The 26,767-nt window shown below is 48.4% G+C and overlaps 3 protein-coding genes across 11 annotated transcripts; 1 reads left to right on the top strand and 2 right to left on the bottom strand.

The window, feature by feature from the left end:
* Positions 1 to 84: 84 nt before the first annotated feature.
* On the bottom strand, positions 85 to 20,354 carry LOC101074249 (glutamate receptor-interacting protein 2-like). 6 transcript variants are annotated; one of them, XM_029833251.1, is made up of 25 exons: positions 19,943 to 20,353; positions 15,977 to 16,051; positions 15,025 to 15,160; positions 14,285 to 14,430; positions 14,114 to 14,197; positions 13,961 to 14,036; positions 13,308 to 13,453; positions 12,368 to 12,515; positions 12,123 to 12,292; positions 9,842 to 9,976; positions 9,423 to 9,584; positions 8,466 to 8,652; positions 6,632 to 6,777; positions 6,482 to 6,562; positions 6,188 to 6,251; positions 5,675 to 5,820; positions 5,417 to 5,561; positions 5,057 to 5,196; positions 4,550 to 4,732; positions 4,285 to 4,453; positions 3,421 to 3,535; positions 2,841 to 3,056; positions 1,648 to 1,794; positions 1,363 to 1,550; positions 85 to 1,332 (listed from the first exon to the last, which is right to left on the bottom strand). In XM_029833251.1, the coding sequence occupies exons 1-24, from the start codon at positions 20,115 to 20,117 to the stop codon at positions 1,368 to 1,370; spliced, it is 3,375 nt and encodes a 1,124-aa protein (XP_029689111.1). In that variant the 5' UTR covers positions 20,118 to 20,353; the 3' UTR covers positions 85 to 1,332; positions 1,363 to 1,367. The 6 variants fall into 6 exon arrangements, with proteins under 6 accessions (XP_029689111.1, XP_029689110.1, XP_029689112.1 ...); XM_029833250.1 differs by having other exon boundaries at positions 85 to 1,550; XM_029833252.1 differs by having other exon boundaries at positions 85 to 1,550; positions 9,423 to 9,548; positions 19,943 to 20,352.
* A 507-nt stretch (positions 20,355 to 20,861) lies between these two features.
* rpl32 (ribosomal protein L32) lies at positions 20,862 to 22,942 on the bottom strand. The gene is made up of 4 exons (XM_003963344.3): positions 22,789 to 22,942; positions 22,095 to 22,195; positions 21,830 to 22,011; positions 20,862 to 21,026 (listed from the first exon to the last, which is right to left on the bottom strand). Exons 2-4 carry the CDS (start codon positions 22,188 to 22,190, stop codon positions 20,897 to 20,899), a joined length of 408 nt encoding a protein of 135 aa, XP_003963393.1. The 5' UTR covers positions 22,191 to 22,195; positions 22,789 to 22,942; the 3' UTR covers positions 20,862 to 20,896.
* ssuh2rs1 (ssu-2 homolog, related sequence 1) lies at positions 22,873 to 26,734 on the top strand. 4 transcript variants are annotated; one of them, XM_011602515.2, is made up of 14 exons: positions 22,873 to 22,891; positions 23,125 to 23,224; positions 23,419 to 23,480; positions 24,034 to 24,135; positions 24,359 to 24,434; positions 24,565 to 24,694; positions 24,792 to 24,852; positions 24,923 to 25,044; positions 25,124 to 25,186; positions 25,270 to 25,352; positions 25,439 to 25,531; positions 25,618 to 25,723; positions 26,042 to 26,149; positions 26,307 to 26,447. In XM_011602515.2, exons 2-14 carry the CDS (start codon positions 23,202 to 23,204, stop codon positions 26,445 to 26,447), a joined length of 1,170 nt encoding a protein of 389 aa, XP_011600817.1. In that variant the 5' UTR covers positions 22,873 to 22,891; positions 23,125 to 23,201. The 4 variants fall into 4 exon arrangements, with proteins under 4 accessions (XP_011600817.1, XP_011600815.1, XP_011600818.1 ...); XM_011602513.2 differs by lacking the exon at positions 22,873 to 22,891 and having other exon boundaries at positions 23,062 to 23,224; positions 26,307 to 26,734; XM_011602516.2 differs by lacking the exon at positions 22,873 to 22,891 and having other exon boundaries at positions 23,210 to 23,348.
* Positions 26,735 to 26,767: the final 33 nt, after the last annotated feature.

The raw sequence follows: 26,767 nt of genomic DNA, 5'->3' as shown, positions 1-26,767 counted from the left end.
AAGAGTTTTCTCAGACCAGCAGATCCAGGGAAGAGCAGAGCTCAGGTCCTTCTGACTGACGCAGGCTCTCAAACCAAATCAGCCTTCAGAAGTTGTATCATTTTATTTCATAAAAACACATTTGTCAGCGCATACTCAAACAAAAGTGTTGGCTAAATATTTGGAGTTCCCCTGCTAACCGATTCAGGACATAATAAAAACAACAGCGTGGCAACATTCAGTATCACAACTTACACCGATACCGCGTGTGCCTGCACCGTCAATAAAGCACCGCATACGCCGAGAAATAAAAAATAGGCCTCTGTAGAAGAGGACATTTCACATTAGACAATAATCAGCCATGACGTCACCATGTAACATGTTGCTCCTTTCCACAAAAGGTGTATAAAAACATAATATCATGAAAAACGGGGGGTCAGATCCTGCTGGAAGGCTGATGTTTTGCTGTAAATAATGCTGCCGGTACGTCCTTCGAGACACTGGTGTGGAAAAACAGAGATAAATCCCAAGGAAAAGCGTTTGTCCTCGCCGAAGCGAAGGCTTCGTCACCCTCTGCTCAGTTTAAGGAGGCGCCACGCGGGGAGAAATCCAGGGAGAGCCAAACATGGGGGGAAAAGTGCATGGAAAAGAACGTTTGAACCGACGGTGACGTGCTTGTTGGGGGGGGGGGGGGGGTGGCGAGGAGTGCAGAGTGAAAATCCGCCGCAAGAATGTCAGAAACAAAAAGGCAAAAGGTGATGTCATCTGTGGAAACCAGTGCGTGGGAGTCAGACAGGACACAGTCTGTTTAAAAAAGGTTAGTGCGGCTTCCAAAGATCCCCGGTATTAAGATACACGCGGCTTTAAAATAAAGTCGGTGATATGCGGTGAGCTCCACGGAACACATTTAGCCAGAGCCCCCGCAGGGCCCGCCAGCGTGAAGAGGTGACTGGAAACGAGGGCACCCGGCCAAGAAGTGGTCGGAATAACTCAAACACGTGCCGCCTGAATGAGCGCGGCCTGATCTGAGAGGCCATTAACACCTCCGCCGTGCCCTTCCTTTGATTGGTGCGCGTGCCAACGTTGTGCTCAATCGTGCGGAAAAAGAAACAGGAAGGTTCAGAAGGAGCGAGGGCGGCCATTACAGCAGATCACCATGGATGTGCTCGTGTGCTGTGCATCTGACGTGTGTGTGCGCATGTGTGTGTCCGTGTGTGTGTGCATTCCTGTTGTATAACTGGGCGTGCGGCTCCGGGGAGTGAAAAGGTCCGTTTCAGAGCCGTGGCAGTTTTCTCTGGATGATCTTCGTGCTCACCTGTGAGTCCAAGTCTGTTCCGTACACACCTGGTGGACTGTGACCCCCCCCCCCCCCCCCCGGTGGACGGTGGTCACAGGGCGACGCTGTTGAGACGACCCTCCGAGGAGAAAAACGCCGACTTCAGCGGCCCCTCGAGGTCGACTGCTGCGGGCGGCGGATTTCGGCTGATGACCAACTCGAGCACATCTCCCGCCTCCATTATGAGGGGCACCGTCAGACAGCAGTCCAGGTCCCTGGTCCTGATGTGGTTCACCTGAGACCGAAATCAGGCCAGGAAGCCGAATCCAGTGTTAGGAGAGGTTAAAAGGTCAAAGAGGACGTGGACGGGGTCAAGGTCAGTTTGTCCTCACCTGAAGGAGACGGTCAAATGGCCTCAGGCCCGCCTGGTCAGCGGGACCGTCCGGGCGGATCATGTTGACAAACACACCTTTCTCCAGAAGACCATCGGACACACTGAAGCCGAAGTCCCGGCTGTCCAAATCCTTCCTGATCATCACCTGTGAACGGTTACGCAGCATGTTTACGCTCCAATTCCACGTTTACCACCGACACTTGCAAAAATATACACCGAAATGTTTGTAACCATGGAAAAACAAATAGATTATAGCTGGTTATTGGTGATTAAAGAGCAATGTTGATGTAGAAAATACACATTTTAACAGGATGATTCAAAGATTCACATGTCGAGTACAAAATATTCATGAACTGGTTTCAATGTTTAGCAAATTAACTTTGACTGATTCATTTGACTAAAATATGTTTAAAACAAAAAGATAACCTACCATTTCTACTGTATTTTAGCTAGCATGCTAACATCAGCATAGATCTCTAATGCGGTCACGTACTGTATATATACATGCTTTTGTGTCCCAAATAACCCACCATTCTACAGTCACATGACTTTAGGCCACTTGTTTCCCTTTAGACAGAAGTCACAACGAGCTTAACCACAACAGGAAACGGCTTCCAGCCCGATGACTTTTAATGATATCAGTCAAGATGTGTCAACACCAAACATCTTTCATTTCCACAATAAAGGACCCCGTTGGAAGGGCTGCCAGATTTGAAACTGCAGATTACCCCCAACACAGGCTGAGGTCACCGCCAGCAGCTCCTTCACTGGAAAAAATAATGACCCGTGTGTTGTTGTCAAACACATGGCAAGTCCTGGCTAGCCAGGGATCCACTGGGTCCATTTACACAGCAGGTAGGAGCTCCATAAAGATCGGACTCCTTCAGGATGACGTCTGCTGCGCGCCGCTGAGGGATTTTCAGTTGGATATTTAATAGGTTTGATTCAGAATAACACCGAGCACTTCAGTGACTACAAAAAGTGGCTTTATAAGAAAACAGGGGGAAAAAAAAACACTTGAATAGCAACATGTGGGTGCAGAGTTTTATATTGGATTTAATTTGGAATGTCGCCTCAATCCTTTAAAATTAAAGTCTTTCCTGCAGCTTAGTGTCATTTGTGTAATGACAGTGTGGGCAAATAAACAGCAGTTTTCTTGCTTTTTGGATAAGATTCCCCAAACAGAAGTACCTTGTGGAGCGCCAGGGTGGTGGGGAGCAAACCATCACGGGGTTCTCTTTTTCCCTGGGCCGGATTATCTCCGGCTGACAAATTCAGGCTGTTTTGGATCCTGGACTCTGGGACGTCCTCCTTCTTAATGGGACTGATCTCAGACGGAAAGATGGAGTCCTCATTAACTTTGGTCTCCTCCAGGTACAGACTAAGAGCACTTCCTGTCATAGACGCCTGCGAGAACACAACGCACTTTATTTGGTCATGTTTGTAGGAGGCACGCTCCCACATTCCTCATCCATGTAGCAGAGCTGGCATTCTGCTGATGTTAGGTAACCCCTGACCCCGACCCCTGACCCCGACCCTCTGCATACCGCTCCATGGGTAGCCCGAGCTGAACTCCAGATTAGAGTTCGAGGTCCCGCCCCCGACAGTTACGGCAGCCGGCGCCCGGCTTCGTCAGATTTAATAACAGATTATGCACTCTGCGATTATCATAAGGCTTCATCTGGCATTGTCATTTAGGACAAAGCATGTGGGTGGGGCCTGGGGGGTGGGGGTGGGGGGGGGGGGGGGGGGGGGGGGGGTGGTGACCTACCTCCAGCTCCCTGAGAATCTCCGACTGGCCGCAGGTCTGGAGGTCCTGCAGAGCCTGGGACCAGAAGCTGCCCTCCTGGTTCAGGGCGCCGTTGCAGCGAGGAGGACTGACGAATCTACGACAACGCAGGAACCACAAGGTGAGAGCAGCACCGCAGCCTCCGGGCCGCCCGGTGCCGCTCCCCAAACGGAAAAAGGTCTTTCCGGCTCGTGCGCCCGGAGAGCTCCGCGGGAAATCTCTCGGACGCTCTCGAGTCGAATGCCGAGTCCGCGAGGCTCCATCGGGCCTTCTAAAGAGTTCAACTTTACAAAAGTCACCCCAAAAAAAGTTTAAAAAAAAATAAAAATAAAAAAAGGAGGAAATTTGAATGTGACAGAAGTTCAGTGGGGGGAGGAAAAAAAAGACGTGTGAAGAGACAGACAAGGCTGATGCATCCTGGGGGGCCGTTCAGGTGCTTTTCTGAGCTGACATTTTTGGTGTAGACAAAAAGTGACAGAAAAAAAAAGATGTGAAACACCAGACAGCCCGTGGGGGGAGGTGGGGGTGGGTTAGTAAAGTAGATGAGAGAGCGAATACCTGAGAAAGAAGGGGGGGGGGGGGAGAAGACAGAAAAGCACAGAACATGAACATACAACACAGAATGAAGAGACAAAAAAAAAAAAAAAAAAAAAAAAATCAATCATTTTGCCTGGTTTAATGAACAAAAAAAAGGAAAACAACGGAATAAACAAACATCAGTGGTGGAAAAAGTGAAAAAGTTAATTTCATATCTGTATTTATTTAAATAAGCGTGCTTCCAACCACTGATTTCAAGACATAATTAGCTGATGTGAAGCCACAAAAGGGAAGCGTGTGTGCACCTACCCAGGCAGTGCATCCCACTCGTCCTCTGTGAATCTCCCATCATACATTGCTGACGGGTGCAGGAGGCCCGAGGAGCCCGAGGAGCCGCCGGCAGCTTGGCTCCTGTGTTTGGTGCGATGCCACTCGTTGGGGTTGAGCAGTAAATCCGAGGCTTTGTGGAGGAACGTCCCTGAAAACCACCATGTCCGTCAGAACAAACACTGGAAACGGGTCATGTGAAGAGCCGGGGGGGGGGGGGGGGTGAAGGGGCCCCCGTCGAGCCTACCCTGGCTGCTGTAGCCCGCGTCGAACCCCGAGCTGTCCCAGGAGCTCATGGCAGAATCTATACTGGGCACAGTGGCGGAGTAGAGCTCCGAGAGCTTGCTGCTCTTCTGGTAGTCGGTCAAATCTTCATCCGTGTCGTTTAAAAACCCGGCTTCTCTGTCCAGATGCTGACGGCCATCAGACACTGGGGGGGGGGGGGGGATAATTAACGAAGGAACAAGATGAAGTTCCTCACCTCTGCACTCCAAAAATCTGAGGCCATGCAGAGGAGCTCTGACTGAACCATCGGTTCCAGCCCCGTTTCTTCTGGAATTTAATGATCTGTGTCTAGTTCTACACGTGTGCACGGATGGTGCACGTGTGCTTTATTGGTATTTTACTTGGAAAAGAGGGAATTTATCCACCGCTGAACCATCAATTTCCGCCATGAATTCATAGTTTTTAAAGTTTTGCTTTCTGTTCTGCAGCGGATATTTCGGTTACTGATTCAGACTTAATCACAACGTACAGTCACTTTGTTTCTTGATCTTGAGGGTGACCGACTCCCCGGCCATCTGCAGGAGGTGGATGGCCTCGCTCAGCGGTTTCCCTTTCAGACTGACGCCATTGATGGCCAAGACTCTGTCCCCTATGTGGATGGCCCCGGTCCTGCAGAGTGAGGAGGGGGAGGGGGGGGGTATACAGGATTACACCAGACAAGTTGCCAGTTTACTGACCCAGACACAAACAATGAGGCTTCTTGTCACAGAAGACGGCGACACAGTCGTGGTCTGTCTCAAGCTGGAGAATAAGGACCTCCACAGAGACGATGGAGTGCGTCGCTGCCGTCTCTCAATCTGACCCCCCCTCACCTCTGACCTCCTCTCACCGTTCAGCCAGGCCTTTCTTGGTGAGGCCAGAAATGACGATGGGGTCAAAGGGCTCCTCGGTGCCAGAAATGGTGATGCCCAGTGGTCCGTTATACCTCTTCAGCTCAACCGTGTAGATGATCGAGCCTGACATCTCCAACTCATCTGGCATAGAAACCAGAACAGGAGAAAAACCTCAGGAGTTTAATGGAACAATGATGTCGTGTGGGACATGCATGGAGTTGGGGCTGCGAATGTGTTTTAGGGACATAATGTACCGATGTTGTCCTCGTCCTTTTGGATTCTGAGTTTGACCATGTCCTCGGCCTGCTGCAGGATGTGCATGGCGTCCTCCTTGGTGCAGTTCTCCAGACGTACGCTGTCGATGGCCAGCAGCCTGTCTCCGGGCTCCAGGGTGCCTGTTCTACCCATCACAACAAGAGGTTGACAAATATTAAGTGGGTCCAGGGAGGCGCGCCTCCTGTCTCGGCTCTGCGAATCCTATTATCCTGGCGTCTCAGCTAGATGCTTGAGGGTGACCCTAACCTTACCCTCCACCTAATCGACGCTGAGCCCTTCTGGAATGAAGCCACCCTGCTGATCTAGTTTTGACGGCTCAATCCAATTAAAAACATGCACAGTGGATTCATGAGTCATAAAACAAATTTATTTAGGGCAATAATAATCCCATGAAAAACTAGTTCACACAAGGTAATGGTAATGCCTCTCGGCACCACAGCTCGCCACACTAACCGACTAAATAAATGATGATGTAATGGGGTTTGACAAACCTGTGTGCTATGCTTCCTTTTCGGATGTCAGAGATGATTAGGGGCTTGCTGGGTTTCTTGCTTGCTGGTAATTGGTAGAAAAATATTTTAATGACAACAAGCAAACAACTTCCCGATTTAGTTCAGCTTAGGAGCAGAGAGGTTAATGATGAAAGTCGGTACAGTCCAGTGAGTTTTCCCTAATGGGGACGTTTTTAGAACAGAACATCAATTCAAAGGTTGTTGTTTTAATTGTGGCTGAATACTGTTAGCAACACTGCCCCCTGCTGTGCGCCTCCAGCGGTGCAGACTCACCACTGATGGTGATGCCCAGCTCCATCCCTCGCCTCTTGGGCAGTTTCACATGGAAGGTACCACTGCTGGGAACCACCGACTCTGACCAGGTTTGGAAAGACAAATGTGAGCAGAGATCCATCTGTGGAAGAGATCATCGATGCCACACACCTGCAATATCGAACTCAATCTCCACCGAGACTTTATTGGCCAGAGCGGCGTCTCTGAGCAGCTGGTGGGCTTCTTCCAATGTGCCGTCTTCTGTTGGGATCCCATTGATGGACAGTAGTCTGTCACCAACCTGCAGCAGTCCACACCTGGACACAAGACCCAAGGGCTGGTTGACCTCTGACCTCTAATCCGTAGTTTATTTAAAATGCTGCCATTTCCTTAGATGAAATGACCATCAGATGCTGGTTGTGATCTCAGATTAGAAAGAGAAGCAGAGCCCTGCGTTGGGCTCTCGGAGGAATAATTCTGACGAGTGACACATTCAGCCCGGGTGACACCGCATGTCACATTGGCTAAATGTTTAAAATGCCATCCATAAAACCAAACACAGCTCCCGGGCCTGACATGAACACACTGACTCACTGACCTCACCGGAACCTGGGAAATAAAATAATTTAAAAATAAATAAATATAAATCAAGCAAATGCCCAAAAAGAGAAAAATAAACATCTCACATGTTTAATCAGGCCTCTAATTGCAAGGGCAGATGCACAAATGCTGTCAGCTGGTATTTATTCACTAAGCAGCGCTGCACGTTAACCTTGTGGAGGCTGAGACGCCGCCGCCACCACCACCGTCAGACTCCTGTCCAACTGCTGCTGGTCTAATCCTGTTAGAGGACCCCGGGGAGGTGGCCCTGCACTGCTGGCATGTGCCTCCATTAATCTCTTCAGACAAGGACAGACACTCTGGCCCGATCTGAATCGCGTGTTAATCACGAAACAAAACCTGTGGGGATCGATCAAGATGTCAAAATGCCGAGAGTGAAGATAACCAGAGTCCAGTTCCATGTTTGTCTGCTCCACCATGGCCAAATGACAATGACCAAGCGCCAGAATGGAAAATTTAATTAAAACATCTTTTTTTGTATTTATAGACATATTTGTCATGTTTTATTCTCATTTTTGGCCCAGTTACTGTGTTTTACTGAACCTATGCAGCTAATCTGTTACAGCACAGGATGAAAACATTGTAATGGATCCTGGTCTCGTGGCTTTCAAAATCCGGATAAACGCATCAGAAATGCTAATAATTACAGGAATATTGCATTTAGACTGCGTCACACCGATTTTACCCAAATTTATTAAATCTCACCGTTTTACATTTAAGGAATGACGTCGTGTACAACCCGCACGTTGACTGACTCCGTTTACGCACCTCGATCGCCCTCTTGTGGTCACATGTCTCAATTACTACGCTTTCACTTGTTTAACACTTAAAATAATCCATTTCAGCCTAAAAGTCCCCCCCACCGCTATATCGCTTAAAATTCCTTCCCTTAAAAAAAAAGAAGTGTCTCTCCAGATTAATTTGTTGGGTTCCAGCTCTCCGACCTAAATGACATCACAGCCCTTCCATCCCCCAACGCGTTGTTAATGCCCCGCGCTAAAATGTGTAATTGTAGCTCCTAATTGGCCACATTGAAATGCTAAACTGTGATGTAGAGCCAGGCTGCTGGTTTCAAAGCAGGGGATTACATGAAAGTCTGTTAAATCCCCTTTTTGACCCCTCAAATGGATCCGCTGAGCTCTTGTGCTGACCCCTGATGTGCATCCGATGAATGCAGCTCACATCCAGTGCTGCTTTGCCTTCGGCAGAAATAAACATTGAGACAGCATGCTAAAATTAGCCCTTAACCCCCCCACCCACCACCAGCAGTCAAATACACGAGCACGCTTCTGAATGATCCCGCAGCCGAGTCGCCACGTTCAAGGTGACACCCCCAAACCCGGATACTTTGGGGGTTGGGGTGTTGGGTGTCTCGGAGCGTTACCTCTCAGCCGGGCTGTCGGGTTCTATGAAGCGGATGACCGGGGGAGCGGACAGGGTCTCTGTGGCAAAGACGCCCCCCTGCAGCTGGATCCCGAAACCTGTGAGCGGATCTCCCCTCAGGATGACTTCGCTCGTTTCCACATGAAAAACCTGCCCCCCCGGGCCGACCGAGCTGGACGCCAGAGACACTGAGGCGCAGACGGGATGGTGGTGGTGGTGGTGGGGGGGGGACACATCAGAGAGAGAGATTAGTGGAAAAGTGGCAGATAAGTGGAGCAAAAGGGGACTGTGGGAGATGATGGACTAAGGGGGGGGGGGGGGGGGGGGGGGGGGGGGGGGGGGGGGGTGTTGGCAGGCAACCATAAGAGTGTCATGGGAACGGGATGAGTCACTGATCAGAGTTACGTCACTCACGTGTTACGTCACTGATGACACTATTCACACAGCGAGGGAGTGGGGTGCGCGTGCTGGGGCAAAGGTGTCTCAGTGGGGCTAAAAGATTATTTAAAGGGTCATTTGACTAAATTACCGAGGGAAAATTCTTAACTTCTGATCCCCCTGGAGATCAAGTAGATGCGAGCGGATCGGGGCAATTCTGTCACTTCCAGCATTGGTGGTCAACAGATGTAAAATAATGCAAAAGTGCACTTTGTGAATTCTTTACGCCTCAAACGCAAAATGAGATATTTGGAGGTAGTTTTTAAATCTGGGGAAGCTGGAATGATGTTTGTTGATACCTTTACCACATATGGTCAAAGGTTTAATGCTACCCATCACTAATGCTAATGCCCCCCTTTTCTAAAAATGCTCCTCGCTGACACGTGTGACTGCAGCGTGCATGTATCGGACTCATAGTTGCACCCTACATCAGTGGATCCTAGTATTAAACGCCCCCTCCCAGCATGCAGGAGGCCTCGCAGGGGCCTCCCGAATATGACAACAGGCAGTTTGGTCGTACATGAGCTCTTGTGGTCCTTCTTCCTGTTCCTCCTCTTGCCGGTGGAGCTGCGGGGGCTGGTGGGAGCGGCCGCGGGGACGGGACAGGGCAGAGTGTTGCTGCCTTGGCTGCTGAAGCCCGAGGTGGCTGTGGAGGAAGGGGAGAAGCCACCACTCACCAGAGCTGAAAGGAAACATAGCGCTGCACATATCAAAAGGCCGGCACAATTAGAGCAAAGCACATCAAGCATGACATTCTAGTCATGTCGACGGCGGCAGAGGCGGCGTGCACTCACGGCGGCATTCAGCCCGAGGAGGGGAAACGTGGCTACGAGTGTCGCAGCAAACCTCTTGGAAATGATTTAACAAAAGTGCTGAAGAAGAAAAGGCTCCTTCTATGGTGTCTCGCCAGCAGCAGTGCTGTCATAAGTGATAACTTACATTTGCAGTGGTCCTGCTGGTTGTGTGGGTGGTTGGGGCTGCTCCACGTCTTGCTGTGGCTGGCGTGTGGGGGATGGCAGTAGCCGCCGCCGCCGCCGCTCTGGTCCCACTGATGGTTGCTCTTCTGCACTCTTACTGCAGCAGTACGGAGGCAAGCAGATCCATTACATCAACCCAAATCTGCCCCTCTGTGCCGCACTTTTCTACATTCCCCGCACATGAAACCGCGCCTCTCCCCCCCCCCCCCCCATTGTCTAACGCTGCGCAGCGCCCGGAGGACGAGCTCGGGCTGGCGCAATCGACATTTGATGTGCTCGCCGCGGCGCGCCAGATTAGATCCAGTGGCTTAATGTTGTTTCGCTGAGCGTTTCTAAATCAGTCACACAGCAGACGACACAGGAAGTGAGACAAAACTCTTACTTTTACTAGCGAGCTTCCGAAAAGCGAGGTGCAAAGTGGAGATCATGCTCATCATGTCATGTTCAAGAGCGATCAGAGGCGCAACAGCAGCCTGGCTAATGTGCCTGGCGGCCATGCTGTGGCTCCCAGCAGGAGGCCTGAACTTTGACCTTGATTGTGAGCAGCTGGTGTCTTGATCGTTGACGCGTGTTTGTGCACCTGACTGGCTGATTCCCCCCCCCCCCCCCAACACTACTCTGCCTGCTCATAATCAACTTTACCTGCCACATTTTTATGCTCTGTACCTGCATCTTTCAAAGAATTACTTGTATTATCCCGCTGAAAGAAATTGTTTCAGATTTCCCTCCTCACGACAGTGTGAAATGAAGATAAGACAGCTTAACACCGGCTGAAAAGCTTCTTTTTTGTTAAATATTTATCAAAATAGCGAGAACTAAACTTCTGAAACTGGCCCAATTGAGGCAGAGAAACGGATTTTATGTAAATCTCCCTTAAATCACAGCCTGTTCATTGCGAGTGAGTATTAAATTGGATTTTTTTGTCCGCTCCTCAGCTTGTTTTAGTCTTTTTAAAGGCGAGAGCTATGGCAGAAATGTCTTAACCCAATTTCTTCTGCTTCACGCAGGAAGACAAGATTCATTTAGGAATATTTGGCTTCTCCCCTGTGCGTCTGCTTCCGTATCTGTCAAGCGTTCAGAGGGAAGTAAACGGCCTGGACTTGCGTGAAGAACACCTAAATAATTAACTTCTTAGACTCCTGCAGCTGAAATTGTCACCACGCTTTACGCACGACAGTAATCCCTGCTGCTGTTGGGGTGGGTGGGAATAATCTCTGCTAACTTCTTCGAGGGGTTCAGGATTTGCTGGAAACATGCTGCAGCAGGGATGCTTTTCCATATCCAGGGAAACTGGTTAAATCCCACTTTATGTAATCAGCATACATTAAACCCAGGAGAACCCTCCGACCCTTTCGGGAAACCGTTTTCAATCCCAACCTGCGAAGCTCTTCCGGATTATGTTAAGCTCACCTATAGGGAAAACTCTCCCAGAATTACATTATTTCACACTTTCCCCCCCCCCCCAACACAGAAACATGAACTCCCTCATCTCTTTTTGGTCACGCTGCACGTGTCTTATTAAACCCACAGAGGAGATTAGACAAGCTGCGTCTCCAACTAATGTCCAATCCCAGAGGGAGAACATCAGCGGAGTGGAAACGCCTCGTTCAAGAAGTGGATCGTCGGGATGTCTCGGAAGGAGAAAAAAAAAAAGGAGAAGGTCAGAGAGCCACATCAGAGCTGGCCGCTCGCTCCGTGGTGGCCGTTCCCATGATCACATGTTTAAGGAGCTTCTGAAGCTGCTGACCCAGAAACCGGCCCCCGGACCACGGAGCGGCGGTGAGCTGCGAGTGTGCGCACGTGAGTAAGCCTGTTGGTATGCATAAGATGCAAAGGATGTGGCCCGAGGCGCACACACACACACACACACACACACACACACACACACACACACACACCCACACACACACACACACGCACACACACGTTTTCTCTACAGTTTACAGTATGTGTGGAACATTCTGTGTCCTGTTTACTGGTCATTTTAGGTCGTTTAAAACTGAAATAATAATGATTTCAAATCATTTTGATTCTATAATATAATAATTCCTGAATGCAAATGAGTTCATACGTCACAAAGTAGCAAATTTAGCGTTTGTCATTGAACCGACGCTGTTCACACGTGTATGTAAGCATCGGTGAAATTGTGCATTTCTATGCTTTAACCTGTCCTGGTGGACGTGGATGCAGGTGCCAAATCATCCAGATTGTCCTGGCAGAGGACAGAACCCCCCAGGACTGACCTGTGTCTTGCGGCCTGACAGAGAGTCCGCTCTGATTGGCCGGCAGGATCTCCAGTTTGACCACATCAGAGGCGTTGGCCAGCAGCTGTGTGACCTCCATCAGCGAGCAGTGCTCCGTGCTGGTCTTGTCTACGGATAGAAGGATGTCTCCGACATGCAGCGCTCCGCACCTGTGGGGGGGGGGGGGGGGGGACAGGTACGCCGATGCTGTTTCTTTGATTTCTTTGATGTCTGTGCGTGCTCACCTTTCTGCCACGCTGGCCGCCTTGATCTTGTCGATGATGACGACTTGTTTGCTCCTGTATATGGTGGTGGTGAGGCTGGACCCCAGGCTGGCGGAGGGACTCTTCACTATCTCCACCAGCAGGGGGCCTGATGCCTGCTGCACAGCCTCTGAGGGCAGAAGATGCAGAGGATGAAGGGACGTGTCCTGGACGCTCGAGGACTTCAAAGCTTATACAGCAGAAAATCATAAGGAATGACAAGAAACAGATGTGACGCAGGTCAAATAGATTTTTGCCTTTTAAAGTAAAATTGCCAACTAGTCTGCATACAAAGAGACATTTTATAATCTTACGGAGAAATCTAGGACAAATAGACCCAGGATAGTATTAGTGTACTTTATCTGGTCGGGAAATTAGCAGAAATGACTGAACTACTTTAATTATGTTTGTTATAGACTATCAGACAATATATTTAACATAATTAGAGCAAAACAATTGCAAAATTCCCCTTTTCAAATTCATTTCCCTTTTCAGTTTAATAATAAACATATGAAAGGAATATATCACACTGTTCAGATAAAAATCATAGATGATTTGGTGGAAAAGTAGAATAAGAGCTGACCTGTCTATGCTGATTTTAGCAGTTTTAGCAGTTAAAAATATTTATAAATGCTCCTTTTCCTTTCAAAGGTTTAATGTATCTTAAGGCAACGTTGTGCTTAAAGAACAGCGTGCATAAATGGAAGAAGATGAAAAGAAATGTATAGTTTAAGCCACAATTAAGTCCAGCATATAGACAGACTGATTTTATTGAAACATTAAGAACCATCCACTGGTTGTGTGTTGAGGGGAGCTCTGGGGCCAGCCCAACCACCCTGGTGGTGCCAAATGGCCACATTATTTACCCCCAGAGCAAAGCTGCCCTACCACGCCTGCACATGTTGGCCGCGCACGTGCTCACCCATGACAGAGACGTCGTACTCGATCAGGAACAGGGCTTCCTGGCTGCTCTGCATCAGCACCGTCAAGGCGTCGGCGTGCTTCTCTCTGTTTAAAGGCATCCCGTCTATGCTCAGCACTCGGTCGCCGGCCTTCAGCGTGCCCTCTCTGCAGAGGAGAAAACAACATGCTCACGCAAGCGTTCCACCATTGGTAAACCATTAAAGAGTTCCGCATGAGCGTTCCCTCGCAGGTGAGATGGGGGTAAACGAGATAAAGCAGCGTCTTTGATGGCGAGTTGCGTTTCGGCGCGCTCGATTTTCATGGGGGAGGAGCGCGACGCTGTGCTCGCCTGGGGACGAGCGGTGCCCTTTTTGCTTTGAAGGTAACAGACGTGTTGTGGGTCGCGTGCAGCCCCAATTTCGTGCAGAAGGCTCGAGCATGCACCGACGGCACAGAGGGAGAGGAAGGAGGCATGATGATATCAAGGGTGCACCGCAGGCTAACGTGTGCCGATATACGGAGGAGAGCACCATCTTAACTGCAGCCGGGGGGGAGGCGGCATATGTAGAATACAGGACAGGCACGTGCATGTGACCTCTCACAAACATCTGGGTTTAAGGTCTAGGATCAATGGTGACCTGCTCTCACACACACTCATGGTTCCTTGCTCACCTGTCAGCAGGACCTCCGGGCCTCACATGTGTGACCACCAGAGGTCGTGACCTGCGCCAGTCCTCGTGGAAGCCCCCTAAAACACAGGCCAGAGAGCACGTCTGTGCCGGCAGCTCCTTACCAATATTTAGGAGAAAGGCGACGCCCGCTAACCTCTCAGGACGAACCCGAAGCTGTTCCCCTCCTTGTGCAGAAGCACCTCAACGGTTTTGGTCAGGACCCCCGACGGGTTCTGGACTGGAGAGGAGGAGGGAGAGAAGGGAGATTAAACGGTTCTGATTTTAACTGTTTAACCTCCCTATTGCCTGCTAGAAAACAACCTACCAAAGGGCGGCAGCTCGTACTCCACCTCCAGCACCACCCGCTCCCCGATGTTCTTCAACAGGCTGATGATCTCGTCGTGGCGCAGCTTTGACAGGTTGATGCCGTTCACCGACTTGATGTAGTCTCCCACATTCAGCTGATCACTCCTGTGGGGAGATGGAAACAGGCCGTGTGGCGTGGGAGACTAACGTACGGACGTAGGCTAGCATATGGATGTGGCTGTGCAGGAGAGCAATGGGGAGAAATGACGGTCACATATGACGATATGCTGGAAAGGAATTTAACGGATGTGGTGTGGGTTCATCCCGTCACTCCAGGCTGCAGCGGCAGCGGAGGGGAGAGAAACGCCAGAGTGGGCCAGCGTGTCGTGTGGTTAGGTCTCGTCACATGATGTCAGTCTCTCTCCTGCCTGCCTGAGTGTGTCTCCACCCGGGGAATTAGCAGGCGATTCCACGCAAGCACGGAGTCGGATGCGGCAAGACGAGCTTCACGGAAGAATTAGCGCAGCGTCTGTCTCTGAGCCTCCGAGGACTTGACAAGTGACAGTATATCTGGCCGTGACATATTTCTGTGTGTGTCTGTATCTGTGTGTGTGTGTGTGTGTGTCCTTACATTTACTACATACTGAGTAACATAATCCTTCTCCTACCAGGAAGTTGTGCTCATACTGTATTTGCAAAGTGGGTCCAGTTTGATGGGCCCCACAATTTCTAAGGACTGGATGAAGGTTAAGATCTCACCTGGCAGCCAGCCCCCCTGGTCGTAGGTTTGACACCTTGGGCTTGCCGTCCTTATCTGAGCCTCCGGAGATAGTGAGGCCGAGGCTGCTGCCTTCCCTCTTCATCAGATCCACCGTGGTCACCCCTCGGTGCTCCTCTGCCGACAGCGAGGGACACATGCACAGGCGGCGTTAGCGTCCGCTCGACAGATTCTCCCACTCTGAGGGGCGACATAAGACTTTCCATCCACTTTCTCCCCTGAATGTGTCACCGGAATGCTCGGTGACACATGATCGCGCCCGTTTCCTCTGTCATGTCTGTTCCCTCGCCTCTCTTGGTCTGAATCGGGAATCGTTGTGATGGCTTCAGGAGAGGAGCGTGAAGCCTGATGTTCTAACCTCTTTAAGCTGCAGATAACTAGAGTGAAAGAAATAGCTGAAGGTTTGACACATCTGGAGTTCAGTGTGATCAATAAATGGCAATTATTACTGTTTCTAGAGGATATTAACAGCCAGTAAATAACATTTATACATGACTTTGCCTGACTCCACTGTAGTTATTCTCACCTGTGACTTTTATTTTTACTCTATCTTTAGACTTCTTATCTTTGCTTTTACTCGGGAATTAGCTGTGGGAACTTTCGGATGGAAAACTGATGGGAAAGATACATTTAGGACACTGTCATTAAAAAAAGGAAATGAAGAGCGGACTCGCGGCTTGCAGAATTTGAATCCACTTGTGTTATCTGAAAGGAAGAAAACGGCTTTGACCTTATCTCCGATGGCTCTCCGCCGTCATCAAAGGACTCATTCTGTCTGGCGGCCCACGTTGTGCTGCGCTGTTCAATCGGAGAGTCTACCGAGTTTAATGTAAATGACAGGTGTGCCGCGCAAGCATTCTGCTTTACCCTGAGCCGAGTGCCCGAAACAGCAGAGATCTGTGCGGCAGCATCAGCGAGTCACATGATGTTTACCTGAGATGCTGCGCCTCTGAGACGAATGGGACTGGTCGGTGGACTCCCTGCTCCCCTTTGAGTACGGCCCTTCATCTGGGGAGACAGCAGAGGGTCGTGGGAGGAGGATGTGATGGATGGAGCACAGCAGGAAGCCGAGTGTACACGAGCTCCCGTCACGCACGATGACGGGGGCTTTGATGCTTTGAACTGGAACCAGTGCAGCGATTTGGGGACTACAAACAGAGCTGCCGGGGGTGGTTCCACCCGATCTTCTTCTGGAAGATTCGATCAAAGCGCCTTTAAATTGTCACACGAGTTACAAAATTCAGGTCACATCCCTACTTTCTGGAGCTAACCCCCAACTCTAACCCCTGACCCCAGCTGGATCTGGACGCCTCGACCGTCTGAACCCAAACGCGGGCGTACGAGCGCGTCAGCGAAGAGGAAACTCGACTCGACACCTCAGTAATCTGGACCAGTGTGGATTACCTTTTCATGTGTCCGGCGTGACGATTGGACGCTCTGTGATAAAGGAGAGCCGTCCTCCCTCAGGCGCGTATTAACTTCTACGAGACCTTAGAGGCTTAGCTCGCTGCTTCAAAGCATTTTTATCTCTGCACAGGACAACCTGTACAGAAACCTGCCATTTGTGAGCTTTTTGAAATGGAAAATGGCAGCTGAAGTAGCACATTGGAACCAAAGACTTTGTAAGTGAAGCGGCTCCATTTAGGCCAAATTTAACGCTCCGTTCTGGCAGTGAGTCCAATGAGAGGCCGTTCACTCCCTTCTGGAGTCGGCGTTTCGGAGGATATGGTTTAGATCCCTGCGAATGTTTTACGTTTCAGAGACTTTCGCGTTGTGGGTTGCAGGATAACCCAGTGATGGTTACCAGGACACCTGCATGTGACTGATTCGGTTCGTTTATCACACGATCAGCTGCGGTCAGAACCTCCAGCCACCTTGAGCTGTGTGGATATAAACCATGTCATGCCACCGCTCCCCTCTCTGTCCATCTCTGTCCACAGGCATGAAGCTCATCTGTTTAGACTGGACTGGAGGAGGATCGAACCCATCGCCATCTGAAGATAAGTCCTCCAGACAGCTGAGAGGGATGGATCCCCATTGACATAAAACCTTTGGGCAGGCCCCTGCTGCTGGGTCCCTCCCACGGAACCTCCACAGAGGCAGAACCTTGCGCGCCGTGGCCATATGTGGCAGACGCCACAGAGCACACGTGCACATTATGGTATTTCTGCACACGTCTCTGCATAAACGTCCCGTCCCGTGGCCGCCAGGCACAAAACACGAGCACACGCACAATGTGAGTGACACATCACACACACGGGCGTAAAAGCCTCTCGACCACGCGGGCTCCTGAGGGCCCCTGACAGTCCGGCAGCTGTCACTGCAGTCAAAAGGCGACATTAGCTGAGGGTGAAGCAAACCCAAGGCTGCGCACGTGACAGGGAGCAACTGTACCATCGGGCCATCCTCATGCATCCCTCTGCAGATTATAATCAGCCCAATCTGACGCCGCGTCGCCGTCAGGAAGCAGCTGAGCGCGCCGTGAGCTGTGCCGAGGAGCAGGTTAGAAGGGCCCTGAAATCAGTGTGACGCCAGATTAGGATTAGGTCGTGTTTTAATTAGAGGGCTTCTACCACCAATCAGAATGTAGGTTGAATATCTGGCATTCACAATGAAATCACAGCTCTATTTTCAGATGTCAAACTTTATTAATAACCCCGACCCTGTCAGACCCAGTTCACGTGGCTAAATCTGGCCCAGTTACACGTGGTGGGAAGGCACGAAGAGCTGGCGGGCGACGTTTAAATCCCGATACAATTCAGACAGATTTATAGTGGTGAAAAGTCACATCCAACCTCCAAAATTTGATCCATCTGATCACTAAAACACCTTCAAACCCTCGTCAACAGCTGCCAGATGGAGCCCCGTCCCGGGGTTGCTCTTACCAAGGCTGTTTTTAGAGTCCCTCCTCAGACCACACAGCATGGCCGTGGCTCAGTCGGGCCCCCTCAGGAGGACGTAACCCCGCTGAACTGTAGTGGTGGCGTACGCAGATCCCAGGACCCGCCTGAGGTGAGAAAGTAGACGACCCCGGCGATCGAGCCTCAGCTCCTCAGATCCAGCGCCATATTCCCAATTCTTCGCCTCTGTCCGTTAAATCCAGCACATCCCTGATTAAACCAGAAGACGGGCGCAGCTCAAGGGGGGCAAAGCCAAAGCTTCAGATGCTCTCGAGTTTCCTCCTCTGATGACTTCTCCTCAGATGGATTTCTCCTGAATGGAGTTGAACCTAGCACGTGTGTGCACACCATCCAGAGCAGCAGGAGAGCAGGGCTTCCTCTTCTTTAATTGCCATCTTGCAGTGGCTCCATTTGTGAGCTTCTCCCTCTAATCATCCGTCCTTTTCCAGGGGGTTGATCATCCCACTGTTCATGCACTCACATGAGCTCACACTACCCTCCCTCCCGCTCTCTCTCCCTCTCTCTCCCTCTGCCACAGGGGTTCAGTGAAGCAGGCGCACACAATAGTCAGTCCCTCCCCCAGCACACACACACACACACACACACACACACACACACACACACACACACACACACACACACACACACACACACACACACACACAGAAACACACGCTTCACACCAAGTCAAACACCCCTCTTATGCAAATCCTCATATGCACACACGTACACTGACGACACACTCGACTCCGAGCGCGTTTAACACCACTGGCACATGACTGATCGGTGCACAATGGCAGGTTCTTTTTCTTTTTTTTTTTGCTCCTGCACACAGGTTTTAAAGAGCGTGTGCCCGCTGGTATCGCGCTGACACAGGCGCACACGCATTCTTGTGCACTGCAGCTGCTTGATTGAGAAGATGTCACAGTGTTTACGCACGCAAATAAATGAATAGTGTGCATATAAAAGCAACAGGAGTGGTGAAACACCTCGTCTGCGGCTCATGTTTCCGCCTCAGGAGGACGGAGGGATCCTCTCTGCTGGTCCCCAGGCTCGCTGACGCTAATGGGTCTGAGCCCCCGCCCACACCTGTCTGACCATTTGTCACGCACAGAACTCTTCATCGTCCTCCACATCCTGCCCCCCCCCCCCCCCCCCCCACCCTCCAACCCCACAGACAACCCCCCCCCATCCTCTGGCTTCACTGGCAGCTTCTCTCTGCCTCATTTGTTCTGGTCACTGCAGACCAATTCTCATCATCATCATGAAAAGGACGGACACACACACACTGAATTAACCATCATGTTTTGACTGTGGATTTCCAACCACAATTACAACCACTTCCGCTCCTTCTACCTGCTGCTCTGAGCCTAATTATCAGCTGTTCCCGCGGACACAATATTCCTCAGCGTAGATAATTTCCTCCGAGACATTTGTCCTTAATACCCCATTTACGGCGTGATGGAGCGTCGTCTTTCAGAGCGAGACTAATTAATTTCCGGCAGAATAAAGTGAAATGATGGAGCAGCACTCTTTGCTGATAAAAGCCTCTGGGAAAGAGGACAAAAAGAATAAAGATATTCCCCCAGAACAAATATAATCACCTCCATGTTTCATTTAAGGTCAAAGCACAGACGAAACTTACTGACATCGATGAATTAGTTTTGCTTGTATAGTCCCTAAATATTCATTTTTGTGCAGAAATTACTTACTGCCGTTATATTTGTAATATTTGACAAACGGAAGAATTCTCCTTACACCCCCGAATAACAAATTTATATAAGAACTTTACGGAACACGTTAAACTACTACTAAATTTGACCACGTCGCCATCTAGTGGCGCTGTAACTAATTGCATGTTCGGCGAAAAATTGGGGGGGGGGGGTAAAATTAAACAATTCACCAGAAAGCTGATAGAAACAAATCTTATAACAGATTCTGGATTTGTCAGGATGGAGGTAACATGAGAGAAAACAAAGAGGCTGATGATTGTGGTTACCTGTGGTTCTCCCTCTGATGATTCCCAGCCGACATCTAAGGGAGAACATCATCCTCTTCTTCCCTCCTGCACACCAGCTGCTCTTCCTCAGTGAATCAGACTGGGGGAAAGTGAAGGACACATGTTTGGGAAGCAGCCGCCCTCTCCCAAACGCCACCCTGGCCGACACGTTCATCTTTTGACCTCTTTGTCCAAACCCTTCCGGACAGCCTCACCGTCTCACAGACATCGCGGTCTGCGTCTTAACCGATGTTCTCCTGCCTCGCTGGAGAACATCCAGTTCTCTCAGAACAGCCTATTCACTCCACAAAGATCCGTTAAGAGATTCTGATCCAGCCCTGCAGGATTCTCCCCCTCCGCCATCACAGACGATTCACATCCTTCAGCGGCAGACACAAACTGACGGAATAAATAAATGTTGTTTCTGCCTCTCTGGCAGATTTAGAACAACAGATGGTGGAGGAATCAGGACTGCGGCGCACAGCTTGAATGCCAGGATGCAATGGAAACTTTCTCCATAGGGAGCCGTCTCTTACAAAACAACATGAAATCCGAGGTTCCGTTTCCGAGGAGGAATTCCAGATTGATTACATCTGTGGATATTAGAGTCTTAGCAGGGGATTTGTGTGGCATCAGTGTCAAAGTGACTGGATTCAGCATCAAATCCACTTGCTGAGAGGAATTTAAATTAGATGGAAATACTCAAAACACCACTCAGGTTTTCCACTTTACAGCCTTCTAATTTCTGGCTGAGTGTGTATCGGGTTTCTGCCTTACAAGACAACAATGCATTGTGGGAAATGGATGCTGTAGTCTTGACCATGTGGATAATTGAGTTGGCCTTTTAGATTTAACATTTACAGTATGTTGCACCAGATTATCCAGCGCTGTATCAGGTGTACAAAAATGACTCAAGCTCTTTTCCATTTTAAGCATTTATTGACAATAACCAGTTTATTCGTTCTCCTCGCTCCTGAGCCTGGCGTTGGGGTTGGTGATCTTGATGGCCAGCTGAGCAGCCCTCTCCACGATCAACTTCCTTTTCTTGGAGGACACGTTGTGGGCGATCTCAGCGCAGTGTGTCCTGTGGAGGTCAAAAGAAAGTCATTTAGGTCGAGACGTACTATCCCCCATTTTACCTACTTTAATTTGGCAGCTAATTTACATTCTATGAATAAAATTAGGATTTCAGCAACAGTCTAAGTTAGATTGTATCGACATTTGTCGAGTAAAGAGCTCCGTTTTTAGATAATGTTGAGTTAACTTCACACTGGTTTACCAAACCATCTAAACCATTAAGTTTGATGCAACATGTAGCTTATGTAGTGAACCACTGACGTCTCAATAGAGAACCGTAGCGTTGCAGCTAAACTCTGGTGTTCCAAGTCCAGCCTAAAGTGACTTTAAAGAGAAGCACTCAAATTGTGCTAATTTAAAACTAGTACTCTGTCTTGACAAATCATAAATGTGGAAGAACTTGTTCTAATATTCTGAATTGATCGTTTGGTGTACTCTTGGATTAGCATTGCAATAGTCCGTTAAATCGGTTTGACCTTATCGGTGCAGACGTGGCATTTAAAGATTAGACTTCATTCTAAAATCCAACAATCCATCCCTGTCAGCACTAATGTCAACACGACAGGACAACCGAGCCCTCTGACATTTACAACTTGGCAGGCGAATTTCAGTTTAAAAACCAATGTTTCATGGTAGAATTTGAAATCAGAATTGTCCCCGTACTCTTAATATATGCATCACGGCAGCAACGTCAGTCCTGAAGGTAACGATCAGTTACACGCCTTCACAAAGTCATTAGATCTGAGAGTCTTTTTCTGGTGGGTGGCACCAAACAAAGTAAAACAACAGTCAATAAAACAAACCACTTACTTGTTGGACATCATCAGAACCTCAAGCTCCTTGACATTGTGGACCAGGAACTTCTTGAAGCCAGTGGGCAACATGTACTTGGTCTTCTTGTTGCTACCGTAACCGATGTTTGGCATCAGCATCTGACCCTTGAACCTCCTGCGGACCCTGTTGTCAATACCTCTGGGCTTGCGCCAGTTTCTCTGTTCAAAGTAGAGATGGGTTCATCACAAATGCAGCCACACCAACACAAGCAGATTCTTCACAGCTTATGAAGAAGTCTTACCGCGATCTTTACATATCTGTCAGATTGATGGCGAATAAACTTCTTGGTGCGCTTTTTGACGATCTTGGGTTTTGTGAGGGGCCTCAGGGCTGCCATGGTGACTGTGGACACAAAAATATTAAAGTTCTTAAACAGATTTATGGAAGATGACACCATAGCGTGCTAAATAAGACCATCTACACGGATAAGGAAATCCATGGCTAGTTAATAATTCTGATTACTACTTGAAGAAACTACTGCAAATGACTCTAATATCAATGCAATGTAAGCCAATACGGTGACTTTACAGGAAGTCTGAACATTTATGAAAAACGTGTAAACCTGCTAGCATAGCTAGTGTAATCAGTCAAGCTAACAGAGTAGCCATGCTACACTGTTCGACATGGTCCAGGTCAGATTATGACAAATATTTCTATCAACGCTGGCATCAATTTAATTTCAATGTCGGGCACGTTGTTAGATGTGAATTGAGGCGCCGCTAAATGTTTAATGGTTACATTTGGTTTGTGCTAGCGAGCAAATGACCGGTGTAGTAGCCGTGTGTAGCTCGGGAAGGTTTAGACACAGCATATGGTGGTAAAACAGTAATTTAGTAAAATATATGAAGAATATGTTTATGTGATTGACAAACAATATCAGAATGGTCAAATATCTCCTTTAATTCCACAGATTACCAGCGATTGACTCGACTCACCCGCCGATGTAAATCCAAAAGGGACTCCTTGAACGGCGGAAAGAGAGAAAAGGACTTCCGTGTACGCTGCAAAGGCTTATGGGTACTGTAGTCTATTTTTTGAGTAAGTGCTCTTTCACACACTCCGTTAAAAGCCTAATATACCGATAAAAACAATGTCTGCGGTTTTGTACATTTTTTATAAACAATGCAATTAAGGCCGAATATGCACGTGTACAGAAAACCCACATTTACCCCCTCAAAAGCTAGTTACGCACTTCCTGAACAATAACTGGAAAGAGGTGGGTGGGCTTCAGAATCTCCCAGGGTCACGCATTTTTTTTTTGCACTTCTTAGCTCCGACAAAGCCAAACTAAAACAGATCAAATCAGATCCGGTTAAGGGAAGAAGAAGAAGAATCTGACACGCATAAAATGTGGGAGGGGAATAATCTAAGGTAAATGATTTCCTTCTTGTCACATGGTTTTCCTGAATATTTTCACATTCGGAGACTTGCAAGGTTTGCATGAGCTTCTGTAGTCTGCCAGTAATTATAAAATGGAATCTCAACCTATATTGAGGTGAGCCTGTGTGCATTGCACTTGAAACGAAACTTACGTTTATTTCAAGATAACTTTCGTTTCCCGTTAGCCCGCACCGCAGTTATGGAGTGGCCAACCCCGGATATGTTCCTACGGCAGAGTCCAAGCCAGGTAAGATGCAGTTGATTACAGTGTTGTTACTTTTACACGCTTTCACATGTTGCGAGCCGAAATGACATTATTTCGACTCTTGCAATCTTCTTACAATATTGTTTTAATCCCACCGCCCCTTCTCTCCGCGCGCGCATTTCCACACCACAACCACGCACATGCATCTGACGTCATCTTGACGTACAGGTATTTTGAGATCTTTGACATCAGCGATTGCTGGTTGCTGGGTCGTGGGTCACAATTAGTGATCGTAAAGTGTTTCCAGAGGCAGTATCTTTATTGCAGCTTTAATTGATCTCCGGATGGCTGACAACGCAGAGGCACAAGGTAAGTCGTGACCCTCGCGGGCATCAACCCAACGCCTTAAAAGTGTCATGTGAGAAACCCTGTAAGCGTAAACCCACCGCGTTTGTCGACATCACGAAACTATTACCATCGTGTACGTGCTTGTTTGTCTCTTTAAACCTATCCGGGTTTTTAAAAAAATCAAAAGTTCGCTTTTATAAATATACAATAGAAAAAGATTGAACTGGTTGTTCTGGTTTTCTTGAAGCGATGTTCGCCCCACCCGCGGCTGATCCTGCTGGGCCCAGCGCTCCTCCAGCCAGTATGTTTGACAGCATGCCCGGTTATGAAGGAACGGTGTCGGGAGGAGGTACGGTGCCACGATACAAAAGCTTCAACAATGTGAACTTAACCTTTGTCAAAACAAGATTATTGAAAAAAAAAACATTTATAAAACTCCTCAGACTGTATACCAATGTAGAAATGGTGGCAGAGCCGTTGTATTCTAAATTAAATGTGATGTAAATGATGTTGCAGTTTTAAAAGATAAAGCAACCGCGTAAATAAATCAAACCATTTTTGGGGTGTTACAGGTGGGTATCTCCCCCCGCCCATGCCTACCTTTCCAGTTCCGCAGCCTGAACCTCAACCACAAACACCAAGTTGGAAGTAAGATTTCAGTATTTCACTCCCCCCCCCCCCCAGTTGCAAAATATCTATATTAAGTCACGACCATCATGTGACGAGTGCTGCTTCCTCTTTTGAGTACATGTTCCTGGGCCACTTTCTCTGTTAACAGCATCCCGTCCATAACTGAGGACACTGCTCGGGAGGCTTTTGTCCTGTTTACCTCCAGCAAGTGCTGCTACAGCTCAGCCCCAGCGAAGGATGGCGTAATCACCGCAATGGAGGCCTTCAATACATATCGGGTGAGACAGTGTTCCCGCAAAGGTGGAACTGTAAACACATCACAAGAAAATGACCCAAAAAGACAAAGATGTAAATCAAACTTTTGATTTGTTCCAGTATCGGCTGGAAACCTTCGTTGAATCAAGATCGACAGAGTGGAGTTATGAGCCCTACAATGGTGAAGTGTCCTGGCCTCTCACTGTCCCACGGCTATTACTGCTCTTCCTAATCATGGTGATTCGCTGCAGGTCAGGCGGTAGATGCTTACGTTCAGCCCCCTCCTGGTCCGTGGGACACTCCAGCAACGCCGCCCAGTTTTTTCATGGACGGCAAAACGGTCGTCAAAGTTCCGTACACCTCATCCGTGAAGGTAAATGAAGTTTTGGGTGGAGGTAAACACGGTTGCATCTGCTTTTATTTTTTGCTGATGGCGACCATGTCCCACGCAGGGTTGCCACGTCTGTGTGGGAATGGGGCGGAAACCTTGCAAAGATTGTGCCGGATCTGGGAATGTAAGTCCTTGGCCGCAGCCTCCTTTACTCAGCTAAGGTAGTTACAGACTCTAATCATCCCATTGATTTTCTTGGCCCATTAGAAACTTTGCTGGGTGTGCAATGGCTCTGGTTTCCGCCACGGTGGCGATCGCTGCCATCACTGCAATGGCAGGGGCAGAGAAAAGTGAGTGGCAGTCAGTGATAATAGCACCGTTACAGGCGTTTCCTGAACTGTCCAGTCATTTAATGATAACACCATTGTGGTTGCAGCTGCAGTCACTGTCACGGACAGGGATCCAGCCTGTGCAGCATGTGCCATGGAAAACAACAGCTTCTGGTCTACATCAACCTCACTGTGAAATGGTAACATGACAAATGGCCAAAACATGCCAGGGAACTTCAAAAGTGTAGATTTAGGCCAGGAAACCATCAATCGTTTGTTCTTCCAGGACCAACAACTCCAACGACTACGTGGTGGAGCAGTCAAGCGGACTGCAGGTGGACAACTTCAGCAAGGTGTCCGGCAAGGAGGTTTACAGAGACTCTCAGTACATGGTAAGCATTTTTCAGTTCTCAGCATGTCTACAGTGACTGTTTTTCTATGAACCTTGCACAGAGCTTTGATTTTCTTCCCCTCAAATACAGCAGCGAGTGTAGCTGCACTTTAACCCAGATTTCCCAAGAAATTGTGTTTAAATTAAAGCGTTTGCATATGCAAACTCATATCTGGCTCAGTGTGGGTTTGTAGTTACTTTAACAGGTTTCACAGGTTAAATCCAGGGCAGCAGGGGCTGTCAGTGCGTAGATTATTCATGTAAAGATAAGAAAATTACTTAGATTTGTTTGTATAATGCAAATACTTGTCCTGTAAAGGTGTACCCAGTGTTGGGTTTTCCAGACCCTTCAGTGGTACAAGCATCACAGCAATTTGTCAACGACCACCAGAGCAGATTCTCCCAGACATCCCGCATCCTGCAGCAGGTCCTGATTTATTTATTTATTTATTTTTTTAAATATGTGAATAACATAATCCTTAATTGTTCTTGGTTAACTTCTCCATCTGCATGCCAGCACATAGAATAGCTAAAAACTTTCCATTTCTGTTGTGTAACAAGCATGTGCGTTTTTTGTTTTGCAGCGTCAAACCATTGAACTGATCCCCGTCACGAAGGTGAACTACTCCTGGAAAGGGAAATCTCATGTTTACTTTGTCTATGGAAATGAGTTTAAAGTTAATGCAGACAACTACCCTGCTACCTGTTGCTGTACAGTAATGTAATTGCATTTGTCTCTTGAAATTTCTCACATGACATATCGACAGTTCAGATTTTGTTAATAGCGACAGTATATTGCAACAGTAACCAGACATAGAAATATTACCACTTAGTAATCAAAAACAAATGCATGATAATGTTACTGAATGTTATTTACCACTTTATTCTGCATGCAAATGTTATCCATTTAATAATGTGGCAAATTTGTTTCTATATATTTTTTATATAATTTTGCGTAACAAAACCCACTAATTCTGTTTTGTCCCGTTGGAATAAATGGAGTTTTACAATACATTGGCGCTTAAATCTGTCGTCATTAAAAGTG

This window comes from Takifugu rubripes, chromosome 3 (genome assembly GCF_901000725.2).
Source record: "Takifugu rubripes chromosome 3, fTakRub1.2, whole genome shotgun sequence".
Taxonomy (NCBI): domain Eukaryota; kingdom Metazoa; phylum Chordata; class Actinopteri; order Tetraodontiformes; family Tetraodontidae; genus Takifugu; species Takifugu rubripes.
This window is presented reverse-complemented; position numbering and strand designations above follow the sequence as displayed.